The following is an 18,122-nucleotide window of genomic DNA, read 5'->3' as shown; positions in this document are numbered from 1 at the left end:
GTGCGGTGACTGAGGCAGATGCTGTGAATAGAGTTAAAAATAGCCAAATTCTGCAACTCAGGCCCCTGTTTATCTGTCTCTTTCCAAAGGGCTAGGGACATCTGGATCTGAGCTGAAGGTTTTGCTACATCTCCACAGTAAATGCTAATATTTTAGAGGTGTCTGAGAGTAAAAAAACCTGTCCAGTTAGGGAGAAAGGCACCTGCTGGCTGCAGCCAGAAAGGGGAGTGCACTCAGAGATGTGCAGGTTGTTGTATGTGCTGCTATCACAGCAGTTTGTGCGATCCTTTATAATGGAGCTCAGTGTCTTCATGACAAGCTTTTTCTCCTAGGAGTTACAGATAGAGCTACCTTTGACCAGTAGCATTTTCCCCAGGGAAAAATAAATTAATAGCCCAATGTGGACTTGTGTAAAGGATCCTCAGCAAAACAGAAATCCTACCTGATATACTTAAAAGCATAATGACTTCATAATGCTGTACTGCACAGAGGTGAATTTGTTATTTCTTTCTTTCTCCTCTGCCTCATTTATCCTCCATTATACATTTATGGCCTGAGAAGAACAGTATTATCCCACCGTCTTCCCCTTCTCTCAAACACAAGTTTATTTATGGTATAATATATGCCACATGAAGACACTTATGCCTCTGAATGAGGGATTTATTTCCATTGGCTTCAGTAAAAGCAGAGGGATCACAAGCTTATCCTAAACTGTACTTACTGGCAGATAAAACGATGTGTGATGACTATATGCTCTGGGTTGTTTTTTTTTCTTAGTAAGTATCATTAAAAACAGTGATTTGGTGAAGATGTGTTTAAATACTGGCTGAATGGACTAAGGAACTCTTATAAAACATGATGCTTTTTTAAAATCATCAATCCGAAATATATAAAATTGTAGCTAGTTTTGTTACCTGAGCCCAGACTGACAAAAAAGCATCATATGACATATATTTCTAAAGGCAGAACAAGAGTCTGACTCCAGCATCTCAATGCCAGACTTGTAGGATCTTACTTTTTAGCTAGCTCTACAGAACATGGAGGACATCAAACATGATTCATATCACAGACTGGCCCTGAAAACACTTTCAACCTTCCTACCAGAATCTAAAGATAATGAGAAGAATAAACCTGCTGTATGTGTTGTGTTGATGCTGTTGTATCAGCTTCCTTGTCTCTCCTGCTGCTTTTGATTGCAGCTTTACCTTAAGGGTGATGCTGTCAGCCCAGCGGTGCTCAGTCTGACTTAATGTCAAGACGTTTTGTCGTTCTGTCTGGCTTAGTTCATTTTCTCTGAAAACTTATTCTTGCACTAAGTTGTTGTGCTTGAGTTCATCTACAGTGATTTGCTGGTTTTGAGTAATGTCGTCCCTTAATACACACTCCCTGGAAAAAAACAAAAATCAACTATGCCACATTTTTCATTTTATTAGATAAAAATTTCTTCTGAGTAGAACATAGTAAGATGAACCTGTGTCTGGTAATGGAAATAAATTAGTAGTGTCTTTCACCTTGAGGAATCCCTAAATCCATTACTAAGGACCTAGTCTGACATTTTTCAATAGTGTGGGAATTTGATTTTCTCCCTTTAGTATGAAGGTTTTTTGAATAAAGACTTTGAATAAAGAGTCCAATGTCAAAATGTGCATACATTAGGACAGAGAGCATAATTCTGAATTGGGAAGGTAATAACTGTAAAAGTCTGCAGCAAAATTGAGGAACAGACAGTATTTTATTTAAAACTTCTAGAATAAACTCACAAAGGAGTCAAAGAATATTTTTCTTGTATAGGAAATCACTGTTACAGTAGGGTAAAGTCCTATTTTCACTGAAGTCAACTTAGGGATTTCCTTCAAGGTTTTTAATTTGTATTAAAAGAAAAAAAATCCATAAAAAGGTTATCTGGGAAAGATATTAAGGGATCTGGTAACACTATCTGTAAGAGAGATTTCTCATCCTCCAGCATGGTGTCTGGGATATTGACCTGACTTGGAAGTGACTTGCATTTGAATTCCAGTTCTGCCTTAACTTATCCAAAGTCACAGAATCATAGAGTCAAAGAATGCTTTGGGTTGGAAGGGCCCTTCAAGATGCCCAATGCCCCTGCCATGAGCAGGGCTTTCACTACAACTAGTTACTCAAAGCCCATCTAACCAGGCCTTCAACACTTCCCGGGATGGAGTATCCACAACTTCTCTGGACAACCTGTGCCAGTATCTCACCATGTTCCCAGTGAAGAATTTCTTCCTAGGATCTAATCTCAGCCTTCATCTTAAGGCCATTCCACCTTGTTCTATCACTACATGCCCTTGTGAAAAGTACCCCTCCAGCTCTCTTGTAGCTCCCTTTCAGGTACTGGAAGCTACTGTAAGGTCTCCCTGGAACCTTCTCTTCTCCAGGCTGAACAACCCCAACTCTTTCAGCCTATCGCCATAGGACAGGTGCTCCAGCCTTGTTGAACTTAATAAACTCTACCCAGGCCCTCCTCTCAAGCCTATCAAGGTCCCTCTGGATGGCATCCCTTCTCACCACACAGTTTAGTGTCACTGAAAAACTTGCTGGGGGTGCCCTCGATCCCGCTGTCCATGTCACCAGCAAAGATATTAAACAGCACCAGTCCCAATACTGACCCCTGAGGATGTCACTCATCACTCTTTTCCATTCTAAAATGAAGTGGTCTGGTAAGCTTTACTGAAGAGGCAGGAGAATGTAAACCTGGTTGCCTCAAGTCTTCATTTTGGAAAGTTTTGTGTTTTCTCCAAAACAGAGAAGAAAACCAAATGTTACCTTGTCAAAAGTTTTCATAAAACTGAGTTGTCATCCGCCAGTCAACATTAATCTAAATCATTCATCCAAATCCCCTGCAGTATTCAAAATATGTACACACAAATGCCAAGGAAAATATATTTTATTCAGTTGTGCTCTGCAAAAGACCTAGTCAAGATTTTTAGGAGTTTTAAGTGATAAAGTATTCAAAAACTTTAGGAAACTCATTCTGTATAAAACCCAAATTCTAAAGAGACCTAGTTAGGAGTTTTAGGAAGGATAAGTAATAAAGTATTCATAAAGTTTAGGAAACTTGATCTGTGGGAAAATCACCTTCTAAATGAAGAGCTCAAATCTGCTATTTATTTTTACTTAAATGAATAAATAGTCTTCGTTAAGAAATTTTCTCGACTGATTGATATATTTTCATCAAAATATTGTATGGTCTAGTAGGTTTTATTTTGTGCAAAATTCTTTAAGAATGAAAGGTACTGCAACCCAGCTTTATACTTAACAATCTTATATTTGGGAAAAATTACTTAATAACACTGGATCGAGTAACTACCTAGCAGTGCAAAAGGAAGAATTTTTGTGTGTCTAAAATATTGATGTTCCTCTTCAGAGGAATTAGTTAATGTAATAAAAGATTTAAGCCTGTTAAAATTGCTTCTAAAATCACATTTCAGCTTCTGAGAGTGTTTCCCAAACCAGGTTATTTAGATTGCAGTGTGAACCCAGTAGGCACAATAACCATGGTTCCACAGTCCATGGCCCCTTTTAAAAGGCCAATAAGAGGTTACATAAAAGGACTGCTTTTCTTTATGTCAGGTAGAATCAAAATCTTCCTCATTGGTAATTGTATTTTTTCCAGAGGGATATTTTTTTCTATTGTGTCCTAGAGTAGCAACTTAGGATGCTGCTGGGAAATTTATGACATCTCTGAACTGAAGAACTCCTACATGCACATTTTTCTGTCTTGCAAGTTCATTGTTGCATTCCTTTTGGGTTCATAGGTGATAATGGAAACAAGAAGATAGTCAAATTACTCAAAACCAGGTGGATATTAACAGGTGTTAGATATTAGGGAGAGCCATCTGGATTTTTGTAGCTGTTGATTTTGCTAGGAATGTCAACCTCACCTTTAACAACATAAGTAACAGTCAACATTACATGTAGTTTGTGGGGCTTATTGTGTCACTCATGGCAGCACACTGCTGTTGTCTTTGAGTATCTTACTAGGTGGAGACACTTCTCTGTATTGTGAATGCTTCACTAACTTTCTTGTACTGCAGCACTTGTAAAAGGTAGAGAGATGGTAGATAAAGCCTCGTAAGAGAGAATAGCTGATTTCCGAAGGCAAATTCTAGATTGTCTTTGCAGCTAGTTAATCTCTTGCTCAGTTATTCTGCTGTCTCCATGAGAAAGGATATGTCTGTCAACAGATGGAGAAAATGTGGTGAAAAAAAGTATTCAAAAAATAAACTTGTTCCTCTGCTCCAATATAATCTAGGTATCAGTTCATGCAGGTGTACAGGTGCCTGTTTAGTAGCAATCTAATGCTTTTGCTGTCATCTCTGTAGATAAAGATGTTAGCAGAGGAAGTCAGTGCATTGTAGTGTCACTGCCTTGGAGCCAAGACCTGTCTCTCTCTCTCTGCTCAAAAGAAGTTCAGTGGGTGAAGTTTTGGTTTTTTAATTTCTTTCATTGAAGCTTCATAGTGTACTCAGAAGCATGATGCTTTCAATGTCACTCTAAAGCCCATATTTAGAACATTTTTAGGGCAGACCTGGTAATATATTTGGATAAGAGGAACTGAAAGGTTAGGAATCCATGTTCTGTAAGAATGTTATCAACTTGTCCTTATTTAAGGGGAGAAGGACAGGAAACAGGAGACAGGTGACTTTTTCATTCCGAATAGAGTCTTCGTGTCATTTCGAGCCCCTGTTGCTGAGTGCCTGAAGCTTTGGTGCTCTAACTTCGCTCATTTTACTTTCTATTTCAAATAAATAACCATTAGAAACTTATCCAACAAATATTTTTTTTAAGCATTTTACTTCATTTTGGCTGGGGATTTGAATTCTATTTTGCTATAATTTGCTCTCAAAATGAAGGAACCACAATTTGGGTAACTATAGGCTATTAACTCTAGCTCTACTAGGTGATATCTGAATGAAGAATTTCCAATTGTGACAAAAGAGACCTGATTTTTAAATACAGAAGTAGGGAAAAAAAAGTGGTATCTAAAGAATTAATTATAAAATTTTGTAAGTATCTCAGATTAATTTGATCTTTAAGTGAGATGACAGCAGGGAGTTGAATGATGCAAAGCTATCCTCTACAGTGTCATATGTTTCTCTTTAATCAATTTTGTTCACTGTGTACTTTGTATTTACTTCTGCATAAAGCATCAGGCTAGGCATTAAATCTGCAATTTCTTTCAAACAGCTTTTATGTTAAAAGGTTGTTCTTGGACGGGAACTTACCAAATACATTGGAAAAAAATTTTGGAGGCAATTCATAAAGATTATGGAATCCAAAACTTCTGGATAAAGTGGGAACACCCTCATCCTGCTCCTCCCTAACACTTCTCAGAACCTAAGCATTCATTTCCGTTCTTTTTTCCCAAATGATCTGAAACCAAGATGTTTTGGCATTAAAGAACGAATGGCAATTACTAGTTTTTGGGAGCAGGAAGCAATGAAAAAAAACCCATATTTTGGTTCAATTTCAACTAAATTGTTTCCTCCCCTCATTTTTCATTTTGTCAGCCAAAAAAATAGAAAACAAAAGAACAAACCAAAAACTACAGCCCAACCAAATAACCCTACTCTTCTCTTTAGTGCATTGAATATATGCATGTGTTTGTAGTTTAAGACCTTTAAATCATAAATGTCTCAGTATAGTTGCACATGATCTGTTGTGTACACAAGTACTCTTTATGTGCAGTTGCTTTATGTAGGCAGGTGTCTACTTTTGCACATGGAAGCATTCATCATTTCTGTAGCTGCAATTTAGGAAGGCCACTGAAACATGACCTCTGTTATGTTCTTTTGGGGAATTAGAAAAATATGCTGAATTATAATCTTGATGTATAACAGACTGCAGCTTGAATCTTACATTACTTTCATCCATTTTACTAGTACGAACTCTTTGACTTATTTAGGTTTTTGTTGATTTTACAATGATGTAAAGGAAGCAAAGACAACTGTTGGAAGGAAAGTGTGGCTATAAAGATTAACCTGTAGTTTTCTTTTTTTTTTTTTGAAAATAGTAGTCTTTAAATACCATTGTAGTACATAGTCATGGCTAACCTGCTCTACCAACCCATATCTCCTTGGAAAATCTTTCATTAATAGTGTTACTTCTGTGAGTTAAGGAGAACACTACCTGTTGGCAGTGGCTACACTAACGTACATCCTTCCATGCCACAACTTCATCATTTTGCTCCCTCAGTGAGGTAATTTCTTCACAGATTTTGGCCTGTGTCTTGCTGTATGTTCAAAGGCACTATAATAATATTAACTACAACAGGCAGGTTGTCACATTTATTTGCTTTTTCAGCGATATTGTCATCATTTGTAGTAAAGGTCTAAGTGAAGCAAAGGACTCAGCTCTTTGAGCTCACCATAAATTGACAAGAGACTTCTAACACACTAATCCTTCTATGCAGGAGACAACTGAGAAAGTTGCTGCTGTTTTAATGTAAATGGCTTCTGATATCTAGTGAACTGTAAAGTAGATTGAGTATTTAATCTGAAATTGCAATTGTGTTTTAAAAATTATCGTGGAGGTCTGACAGTTTAAAAAATATTTTAACAATACAGTAAGTTCACTGATAATTCTGTTTCCTACTAATATGATTTAGTGCAGAAAAAGAAGCCTCATATGGAGAACAAGATATAAATACTGGTGTTTAGCAAAGCTCTGTGACTGCTTCCATTTAAAAGTATAGGAGACAGAAAGAGTTGCTAAAATAATTAACTAGCATCTCTTGAGAGTGTGGTTTCCTTTCCCAGCTTGTTCACGTACTCACTGTTAGATATTGAGGTTGAGATCCATAAAGAATTTCAGGTACATGCTTGGATATCTTTGCTTAGGTGCTGCCCAGAGGAATTTAGACATTTTATCCAAGATAGAACCATTGAGATTGCCCATATCACCTGTATGTGGGATCCTCAATTGACCCTGTTTCAAATCTTAGGTTTTATTGTCAGTAGCTGTATAGATTTGAAGGCTCTCCCAAAAAATCTAAAGGTCCTGATCCACCCCTAACTGACATGTCAAGTCAGCAGGGTGTGTCAACAGGGCAATACAGGACTGTGCAGACACTCTGCTTGACAGCATCCTGTGAACATCACAGTGGATGACAAAGTGATATAGAGGAGAGAAAAAGCCAATGCAGCTCTTGGGAGATTAAAGCAATGAGTCTATAATGAAAGAGGCTTCTGATTTAAAACAAAACTAACTGTGTGTCGCACAGTTGTCATCAATAGTCTTCAGTATGACTGCAAAACTTGAACAATTTTAGTTGCTACAATAAACATCTGAATAAATTCTGCATGTGCTGTCTTTGTGACCTTGGTGGGAAAGTACTGCAGGATCACTCCCACCGCTTTAAGGTCTTTGAGTGTTCTCAGATATTCATGAATAAAACTTGTAGGTTCAGCTGTGCTGCTCTAAGGATCCAGACAAAAAACTGCTCAAAGCTATTTTCTTTGTCTGTAGACAATATGGCTAAGAGCTCAAAGGTAAACCACCATAATAGTACAAAAGTTGTTCAAGGTGTGTCAGTGTATATGGGTTGATATCTGTGATATGTGACTCTGTAGCTAAAATCCATCTGCTGTGGCAAAGAATGTTTTGATGCTATGAAAACCTATGTACAAAATCCTAAAAAACACAGCAGAAAAGTTAAAGAGGAAGGCAAATGTAGTGCTTATAAAAAGCTGTGTCTCTGACATCCAAGATGAGCAGTGTGTTGTCAGACTCAGGCTCATTTCTCCTGTATGAAGTCATAGAAGCTGAATGTTTACCTGATAAGTTTTTGGGAGTCTCCAATATCAGCACCCTCATAGCTGCAGTTGCCTGCACAGGTGACACAGCTATTACTGCTCATCTGAACCAGGAGTATCTATTGCACAGATACTCTTGTGTGTTGAATAGAAATGTGCATTTACTGGAAAAGATTATCATTGCATATAATTTCTGTTAAATTAGCTCCCCCTGATTATGAGCTTTAGCAGGAACAGAAATAACAAGCAATCCTCTAACAAATAGTTTAAATGAGTTAGCTTAAAATCTGCATTAAACTGTCTTATCTACCAAATGATGCAATCAAATTAAAAAATTATGGGCTCATAAGTGAACTAGGAACAAATGTACAAAGTCGTTATGGCAACTGAAACACTGAAGTTAAAATTATGGATCCCAAATTCTTGCAAATAAAAGTAAATTAATTTCGAAGGTAATTGTAATTTCTTCCAAAAATTATTTATCACAGCATCATCCTTTATAGTTTCAACAGAATTGATTTGATGGCTTTCTAATGTAATACAATTAATCAACAGGAAGGTTTTAGTAGCTTATGAATTACTATCATCTTGATATATAACTTCTAGTCATCAGTTACACTTGCTGAACCATTCCAGTTTGTTCCATTCATATGATTTTATTCAACATATATATTTTGCACCTGAGCAATTAGATTGTGATTGCTGTTATGTATTGCTTTATTGTAGTTCATATTTTTGTCTAATCCATCGTATTCTACTTAATGCATGCCTTTGTTACTTTGAAAAAATGCTTCTTTTTTATTCTAGTGATATTTAGCAATACATTTAAATGCACTCATCCGATGTGTCTGCAAAACTGTCAACTATAGAGCAACATGTGCTACTGCAGCACAGCATCAATAATCATTAAGCTTTTTTTTCAAACAGTTTGCTAAACTGGATGCATGTAAAGCGCTGGATTCCTTAGGAAATTTGCCCTATGAATTACAAAGCGGTAGGACTGCGTTTTTATTGTGGTTTGTGACTGTAGTGGGACACTTCCTTGAATCTCTGGGATTTTACTTGCAGTGGTGCAGTTACTGTGCTCTGTCAAAATCTTGTTTTCAGTCTGTAGAATCAGAACAGCCGTAATGGAAATGACGTTTTTTGTTATTTTGGGGGTTTTTGCAGGAGGCTGGACCAACAGGCAGTAAAAGTTATTTCTATCTTCTGCTAAAAATCCACAGAGGAGAAGGTTACAGTTCACCCATTGAAGCAGTGCCTTTCCTTTGTGCACATATAGTTTGCATGTAGCTTCCATATTACTCTGGTAGATTTTGCATAATTTCTAGAATAATTTCTATAATTTTTCTATCATTATAGGATTTGGAACTCGGCAATATCTGTCCAGTTGGTCTAATGTCTATCTCTAATTCTGATGGTATATAATTTCTCACTCTGGTGAGGAGGAATAAACAACTCCAATATCTTGTACCATTACCTCTATAGAATTCTAGAATCATAAAATTGTTGAGGTTGGAAGGGACCTCAGGAGATCTCCTGGTCCAATCCCTTTGCTCACCCAGAGCCAATCACACAGGATGGTTTCCAGATGGCTTTTGAATATCTCCAAGGATGGAGACTCCACAACCTCTCTAGGCACCTGTGCCAGTACTTGATCACCCTCACTTGAACACCCTCTTGTTGTTCAGAGAAAACCTCCCGTGTTTCAGTTTGAGGCTGTTACCTCTAGTCCTATCACTGGGCACCCCTGAAGACAATCTGACTCCATCTTCTTTGCACCCTCCTTTCAGGTTTTGGTGGATGTCCCTGAGCCTTCTCTTCTTCAGGCTGAACAGTCCCACTTCTCTCAACCTCTCCTCATAGGAGAGATGCTCCAGCCCCTTCATCACCTTCACAGCTTTTTGTTGCACTCCCTCCAGTCTTTCCATCTCTCTCTTGTTCTGGGGAGCCCAAAATTGGACCCAGTACTCCACACGTAGCCTCATCAATACCGAGGAGAAGGAATTAGAGAATTGCGCAGTTATATCTTTTAAGTTTATTTATCCTTGTAGTTCCTCTTTCTTGCCCTTCCTCCAGGACAGCTCTTCACTCTATAATAAGACTGAAAACATTTTGTTGTACTTCTCAACTTTATCTTTTCCAGAGAAAAACCCAATTCTCTCAATCTTTCATCATTGGTTATATTTTCTAAGCACCTTATGAATCATTTTGCCCCTCTTCAAATTCATTTTTATTGGGTGTGTAAATATGCATAAAATATCCAAAATTAGACATGATATTCTTCCAGAGGCTCCACTTTTGCCAAGTTTATAAAAATAATTATCTCCACGTCTTCTGTTTTGCATTTCTGAATACGATCTAGAATTAGTCTTTCTTATTTTGCAGCAACACTGCATTCTTGGTTTAATTTCCCAGAATTCCCCAAGTCTTTTCTTCGATATTTGAAAGTTATTTTCTGTCTTGGTTTTGCACCTTTGTTGTGAGTTTAGTTTTTTTTTTCCCCTGAAGTACTTTTTGCACTTGGTTTTGGAGTATTTCATCATATTGATTTCTGAACATTGCTTCCATCAGTCAATGTCCACTCCCTTCCTTCTGCGTTATCTGCAAAATTTTTTTGTGTTTCTTATTTGTTCACGAGTATTAATGAAAATATTGACTGTGGACCCATCATATCTTTGTGATACATATCTCAAAATATTCCCTGTTTGATAACTACCTTTTGAAAATGGATTCTTCTAATTGGATATGTACTCCCATTCCTCCTCACAGTGATTCTATCTGCACTGATGCTTTCTCTTCTATATTGAGACAATGTCAGCTAGAAATGTATAACAATTTTAACAAAGGTCAGAATATGCTAGATTTTCTCCTTTCCTTTATCTGCTAAGCCAGTTACCCTGTAAAAGGAGGAAATTACATTAGTTTGACATGATTTGGTTTTGACAAATCCATGGTAGCTGTTTGTTATCATTTTAATTATCTCCAAGGTGCTTAGAAGTAGATAGCTCAATAACTGGTTTGGTATCTTTGTGGATATCAAAATTAATGCTGTAACTCTCTGAGCTTCATTTTGCTGTTTCATATCTCTGGTTATATATGCACATACACACACACACACGTGTGTGTGTGTGTCTGTATTTATACATATAGTTAACGTGTGTCCCTTGCCATAGTCATTTGGAATCATCCTCATGAGATTGGAAATGTAATTAATAATAGTTCAGAGATTATGTTTTATGCTTTCAGGAAAATTTCATTATTCTGTTCTGCCTTGAACTCAAACCACCATCTCCTTTCTTCTCCTTTCCTGACTAATCTGCCTGAGATAGCTAACACGAATGAAGAAAATTTGATTTGTTCTGTGGAAAATACTTTCCTTGAGGCAGGAGTGAAACTTTAACAGGACTTGGCTCCTTGCACTTGAACATATTAGTTGATAAATGGGTTAGTAAAAGAAATGTAATAGATTTGTAAAGTTTTGTGGTGTCTAGAGAAGCATTCACTGAGGTAGGTATTGCACCTACCACAGAGGTAGACAGGTGTTGCATAAGCACATGGCGAAGTCTGCTTTATGGTAGTACCTCGTATGGAGAAACAAAGATTTTAAAATAGAGGTACAGGTATTTAGCATGCAAAAGACATTCATGTCTGTCAGCAAAACCAGTCATATTGAAACGTGTTGTGGAAAAAGCATGAGACCACCTAAGTAGTCACTTTATTGAGTATATAACTACCAATGAATAAGATTATATGGTGACAGCAGCTCTCAGGATCCAGCTGAACCAGAAAAAGGAACCAAATCCTGAGGTCTCAATGAGAGATGTGGGACCACACACCTGTGTGCACATACAGCCAGTAGACCGAGCCACATTTTTTAATTTTCGTGTGTTGCTTCTACTTCTGAACCATGGGTGCATTTAGAAGAAATTAGGTGATCCAGCTCCTTTAATCTCAGAGCCTTACAAGAAAAGAGTAAGATATACAAACTAAATGCATATGTTTCTGTTTCATTAAGTGCACTGCTGATGGTGTGGTTTCCTATGCATGTGGCTTGTTAGGTCCTTACAGTGTGAGCAGTGTGGGCAATAACGTATCGATATCTACATCTCTCTGCTACGGATGAGAAACAAAGACACCAGAAAGGAAGGGGAGAAATCGCTGTACATCTTTAATCTCTCTGAACTACTTTTCAGCCTCATTGGTAGACTTCAGAGCTCTACGTCCATTTACCAGAAGAAATGCTTAGTGTGATGATGTTGCCTCTGTGCTGCAGAGAGTTGAGCATTCACTCACTTCTGGTCTACCCTAGTTCCACTTTGAACCTGGTATTCAGGACAAGAGAAATGTCTGTGCACTGCAGAAGGCTTTTAACAAAACTGTACCATTCCTGCTATGTCTGAATTTGGACAAAACTGAGGGCAAAACAAAAGGAATGAATTAGTTTGGAGAACGCTACTAAAGCTTGGAATATGAACTCTGTGCAGTATGAACTGCATAGAAATTGTTGGCTTCAGAATCAACCTTAAATTCTTTGGCAAGTAAGTCACATAAGCCTGATACAAACCACAAATACATTTTACTTTTGCCCAAATAGAGTCTTTATCCTTTCTAATTTGTTGCTGGATGTCATACATACCCATTTTGTTTTGGAAATAAAGATTCCGATTTAGAAAATATTGGCTGCGTTGAAAATGCAGCTTGGTTTTTAAAGCAATGAGATCTCCTTTTTTTTTTTTCCCCTAAAAAAATTGTACAGTTTATGGCTGGTTTTTGGTTTTTGCTGTACAAGGGACTATCTGAAATGAAGAGGAGACTCTGAGTTCTTCAGTACAGTCTGTAGGTGCAGTGTATTCCTTAGAAATTGATACAATTTCGTTATACTGCTGTGACTTTAAACAATAGCAAATTGCTATCTAAAACCTGTAGAAATTAACAAAAAAACCCACAACAAAACCAACTGAAGAAATTGTAGTATAATCTCAAGGAATGAGTGACAGAGCTGGAAATTCAATCTAGTGGTCCTAGTTCTGCTTCCTGTTGAAATCTGAGAGCTGTGTGTTTCATATAGCAAGATAATAGACAAAAATGTTGGGTTCCAAATTAGAAAAGGTTATTTCCAATTAAATTTCTGGGCTAGAGAAAAAAATCTCTGATACACGAGATATATCTTTTTCATTGAAAAGTTTCATACGCAATTGACAAATGTTTCCTAACTAGACTCTTTATACATAAAGAGGAATAAAAGCAGAAGAAAAATTAAACTGGGACCTTTAAACACAGAACTATGACGGTGGAAAAGATGGAACTGAAATTTTGAATCTCAGATGTATAGTATTTCTTTGCAGTAAGAGTTTACTTATGATCTTTTTGTTCAGAGTCTTTGGACATATTAGCTACCGTTCGGACTGGGAACTGGTGAAGGTGGACTTCAGACCATCCTTCCCCAGGGAGTGCACTGATGATGACTATGAGTCTTGGGAGCTCACAAATCTGCAGGTATTTGTGGTCTTATGTTAACTGACAAAACTTTTCCGTAGCTTTCAGATTCATATAGAACTGTGTGCTAGGAAAATGTTTCCAAATTGAATTTGGATGCCACATCCCCGGCTTAGTCTCCTTATGTTGATATTTGCTGATTTCGCAATAGTTTAAAATGGGAGAGGATTTTGTGTTCACTTTGGTTGTGTAATCTGTGTCCTAGGAAAGGTGGGAGTATATCTGCTGGGTTGCCATAATAATAGGTGGTCCTGCTAGACTGGGAAGCATATACCATAAACTGAAGTGTGTAATATTGATTCAAACAATTTCAACATGCAGTCATGTGTTCTGCCAACTTCCTGACCACATACTGTACTCATATATAAATTGCCATAAGTACAGTCCATTCCAGAAGTAATTTAGGATCTCCGTGGGCCAATCATGTAACGGAGTCCAGTTGTTTTGGGCAATGCCATTTCTGCAGTAATGCATTAAGGCTGTGCTAATCCTGGTGCTCTGGCCAAATCCAATTTTGGGAAGTTAAATTGTCTCTGCAATGTATTGATTGAAGAGGCAAATCTGAGGGTTTTTTTTTAATTAAATGGAATATGTCATATTTATCCATAATCATTCGGATTATTATGTTTTGCTTCTTCCAGTACATTTGTTCTTTTGCTCTCTGCAGGGTTGGTTTATTTTTTGCATACTACTCTGTGTTACTCCAGCTCTACTGCTCCCATTTGCCAGTTCTCATGCCTAATTTTACACTTCTTGTTTGGGACTGCTGTGTGTTTACTGAGAATATTATGCAGATCTGAGCCTAAAGAGTAACAGTATTTTGGGATATTGGCATCGAAATGTCTTTCAGAAATTAGAAACTACTAAAATGACTTTGATAGAGTACTTGCAGATGCCCAATTACCAGTGGAGCTTGTAAAGATAGCCTTCATTCTACCTGTGTCCACATGCTTGGTACATCAGGTTGGCTGCCGACATGAGATATGGTGATTTAGAGAGAACTTCGACTATGTGCAGTCACACTGAATATTTAAATGGCCAGTTGGAGCTTTGTGCCTAGATTGTGTACCCATGAAACATGGGTTAGATTGCACTTGAATTTTCATGTACATCTTCAGATTTTTGCCCTGGGAAATACAACCCATGTTACAACTTTGTAATGACCTGTTAGCAGACAGCAGTGAATATGAGAGCTATCTATACCTATATATTTGAAAATGAGAGAGGTGATACAAGTTCTTGGCAGCAAGATCAGCCTTTCTCAGGACAACATAAGGTCACGTGTGTGTGGTATAGGTTACGGTGCAGTAAGTCCAGTGCTTTGATATCCAGGGTGATCGTTGCATCATGGGCCAGCAGAGAAGCTTTCGAAAGAGGAAGATTTCATCATGGTGCATTAAAGGGAGAAGTTTCACATCAGCTCTCACATCCAAAGTTTGTGAATGTGTGAACTCTGATTTCTTATGGTGAGTCTGTCTGTGGACCTTTTGATTTATTGCTAGTAAATAGTTTGAGATGGGTTTATTTTACTCCTTTTTCCCCTCTCCCCACATAACCATATATAAATAAATAGGTAAACTGTTATTTGAATAGCAGGTTTCTTTTGCATTTGTTAAAAATATTGCCATGTTTAAATACGTGTTTCACCTTCCTGAACAAATCCTGATGTTTTTCTCTATTGATCAAGGCTTGAAAAATGACCACTGGATTAATTTAAAAGGCAAACAAACCCTTTCTATTTGCAAATAAAAAAAAAAAAAAAGCAAGGAAATGTTTGGTCTGAGTGGCAAAGGAAACCTTTAAAAGATCTAAGGTACCATGGGAGTTAATTTTGCAGAACTGACAAAGTAATTACAACCAGTTTTTCCCTGAAGTGTACACAACTCCCACTGAAATTAGACTTAAAACAGAACTGGCTTCATCAACTTGTATGTTCATCTGGTAGAATAACACTATAAAAAATTATTTACTCTTAAAAATGTAGTCTCATCTACGCCAAATTAGACTGCTGAGTGAAGTGGGGATAGTAACACACTTGGTGTTGATGTTTTTCAGTGATTATGGGTTTGAGCGCTCTGCACTTCTGAAGTCGGAGACTAACAAATGCTTTGCTGACTTTTGGTTTAACCCAGAAGCACCGCCTGAAGACTGTGTGCTGGGGCAGGCATACACCAGCAGCACTGGGTAAGCTGGTTTTGTATTCAACTGGCTTGATGAGGCTTCCAAAGAGGGGGAGAATATTCCAACCAGAGGCCTCAAAAGTGGTTTGAAAGAAATTCACATTTCAATACCTAAGGGGAGCCTATAAGAGAGCTAGAGAGGGACTTTTTACAAGGGCATGTAGTGATAGGTCAAGTGGGAATGGCCTACAGATGAAGCAGGATAGGTTGAGATTAGATATTAGGAAGAAATTCTTTACTGAGAGGGTGGTGAGACACTGAACAACTTGTGCAGTTGTTCCCTGAAAGTGTGGAAGTCCTGGTTGGGTGAGACTTTGAGCAACTTGGTTTAGTGGAATATGTTCCTTGGGTGTTGGAACTAGAAGATCTTGAAGGTCCCTTCCAACCCAAACCAGTCTGTGATTCTATGAAATGTAAATAAGGCAAACTGTAAAACCTGGGAAATGCAAAAACTGTGACTGACTTAGTGCATGTGCAGAAGCTTCCTACAAATTAAGAGAAGATAATTGTTCCTTTGCATGTTGCCAGTGGTTGAAAAACTGTTCAAGAAGAGGGGAAACTGTCTTGTTTGCAGCATTTTAATTTTTTTTGGTAACATTCTGTAGCCATTTTTACACTTCTGATAGAAATATCCATTCAAAGCCTTTTCTTTTAGCTCATTGCTTAGGTCCAGAGCAATTTTCAGTTTGGATCTAATAAATTACTCTGAGGACCTGGTAACATCTCACAAAATTTCCCAGTCTCTCATTTTCATAAGAGTAAGTTCTGCGAAGAATAATTTTTTTTTCCTGACCATATGGGACACTCAGAATCAAAGGAAAGCGTTAGTAACTGTAAACAATACCACATAGGATATACACTACAATGTAGTCTGACGTCTGTGCTGAGAATAACTTGCAGCTGGCATCTATTCTGGCTTATCATAACACCATCTCAGTCAGTTGTAGAGATGAGAACCAAATGATGAAATGTCCAATCTGGCAATAGAATCACAGTCTCTGTGTATATTTGCCTTACCGAGGAAAATGATGCCTTTTGGGTTGCGGCTGACAGCTGTGATATACAGAGCGGGAATTCAAAAGAGTGGCATATGACTGATTTTAAAGGACGTTTAAAAATCGCATACCTGTGTGAAACTGATCTGTAAATAATTACTGTACGCGCCCAAGTATTTCATTATTAGCTCTTTAAAAGTGTTACTTCTTTCAATCTTTTATACTGTTATGTTACACAAATGTCACAAGTCTTTTAAGAAATTAATTGATTTTAGTGCAGCAGTTAAGCAGTTAGTTCTGGGTTAATGCAGAAGCTGCTTGGTCTAATTTCTTCCTGATCTTTGGGGTTTGAACCAAAACCTCTAGAGCAACGAAGACTGTTCAGAGTGCTAGGAAAGGGGATGGCAAGGAGGACAGAAGACTGTCTATCTCCTGGAGATAGTCAGGCACATTTCTAAGTTTGAAAAGACAGACTCTTCTAATGCATTCAAGTGAAATCCTCATCATGCTCCACACCACCCTTCTTCAATGGGTTTTCCTTAGTAAAGGCAGTGTCCCCAATCCAAGTACTTGCGTTGCGAGTTGGTTTTGATCATCTGCAATCTTGTCTGTGTACCCAAGGAAAATGCATTAGCTCAATCACACTTGCATTTGGTGTCTCTGATGGCATTCTTTTGCTTACCTCCAGTTCATTATGTTCACTGCTTACTGTTTTTGCAGGTACAGGAAAGTTGTCTCTAATGTGTGTGAAGGTGGCGTAGACCTGCAGCAGAATGTAGCACAGCATATGTGTCCATTGATCGCTCCCAAGGGACTTCAGATCAGCATCAGAGAAGAAAGCCTGGCTGTTAGGCCCGGGGAAGACATCACCTTCATTGTCAGACAAGAGCAGGTAGTAATAAACATTGGCTCCATGAAAGTTTAATTGCTGCTTTTAGGGTTAATTTCACTCCTACCTGCTTTGCTGCTGAATGAAGATTAATTTGTGCTTGAGACAAGGATTAATGGATTTGGAAATATTGAAACTTCTGTTTTCAAGTGAATCAGACAAGACAGTAAACTCAGTGAATCTCCAAGTTCTACCCACAGAACAGGATTTGTGTCCTCAGCAGCAAAGGCAATAGCTTCTTGGAAAATCAAAGCAACTGGATTACCAAAGTCTCCTTGGACTGAAAATCTCAGCTGTTGTATCAGAGAAGAACAGAAATGCAGAGAACATTTAATATTCGGGTTTAAGTGTTTTTGAGAGTCTGCCTTTCAGAAAGGAATGAGGCAAAGCTTTACAGAAATCAGCAAATAGCACAGCATAAGAATATTTATTATATATTAGTTGTGTTGCCAAAGATATGGGGAATTTTCTTTTTATTGAGAGAGGCAAAGCCCTAAGGCCCTGACCAACAGCAGTGAGTAACTGCTGGATGAATTGTTTGCCATGGGTATGTTTCCTCATGCTTGTTTTTTAGCATTAGGCTATAACTACTGTGCTCAGGTTACCAGAGTATTTGTACATCCTGGCTAACCCGACTGATTTGCAAGAATTTGAAGAAAATTCACACATTTTGGCAAACCTGTGCAATATAAATTGAACATTTGGGATTTATTTCTGTAATGGAATCAAGAAAGTTACGTGCAGAGCACTGGGCTGCTTAATGCTTCTCAGGCTCTGCATC

The 18,122-nt window shown here is 37.8% G+C and overlaps 1 protein-coding gene across 1 annotated transcript in view; it reads left to right on the top strand.

Annotated features, from left to right (window-relative positions):
* The window catches only part of SORCS2 (sortilin related VPS10 domain containing receptor 2), a 543,833-nt gene that overhangs the window by 492,678 nt on the left and 33,033 nt on the right, over positions 1 to 18,122 (top strand). The window contains 4 exon segments of the mRNA XM_027642785.1: positions 13,157 to 13,277; positions 14,610 to 14,743; positions 15,333 to 15,461; positions 17,173 to 17,344. Coding sequence (XP_027498586.1) covers positions 13,157 to 13,277; positions 14,610 to 14,743; positions 15,333 to 15,461; positions 17,173 to 17,344 — 556 coding nt within the window.

The sequence above is a fragment of the Corapipo altera genome, unplaced genomic scaffold (genome assembly GCF_003945725.1).
Source record: "Corapipo altera isolate COAL_440 unplaced genomic scaffold, ASM394572v1 22, whole genome shotgun sequence".
In the NCBI taxonomy this organism is placed as follows: domain Eukaryota; kingdom Metazoa; phylum Chordata; class Aves; order Passeriformes; family Pipridae; genus Corapipo; species Corapipo altera.
Note: the sequence above shows the minus strand (reverse complement) of the source record. Positions and strands in the feature narration are given on the sequence as shown.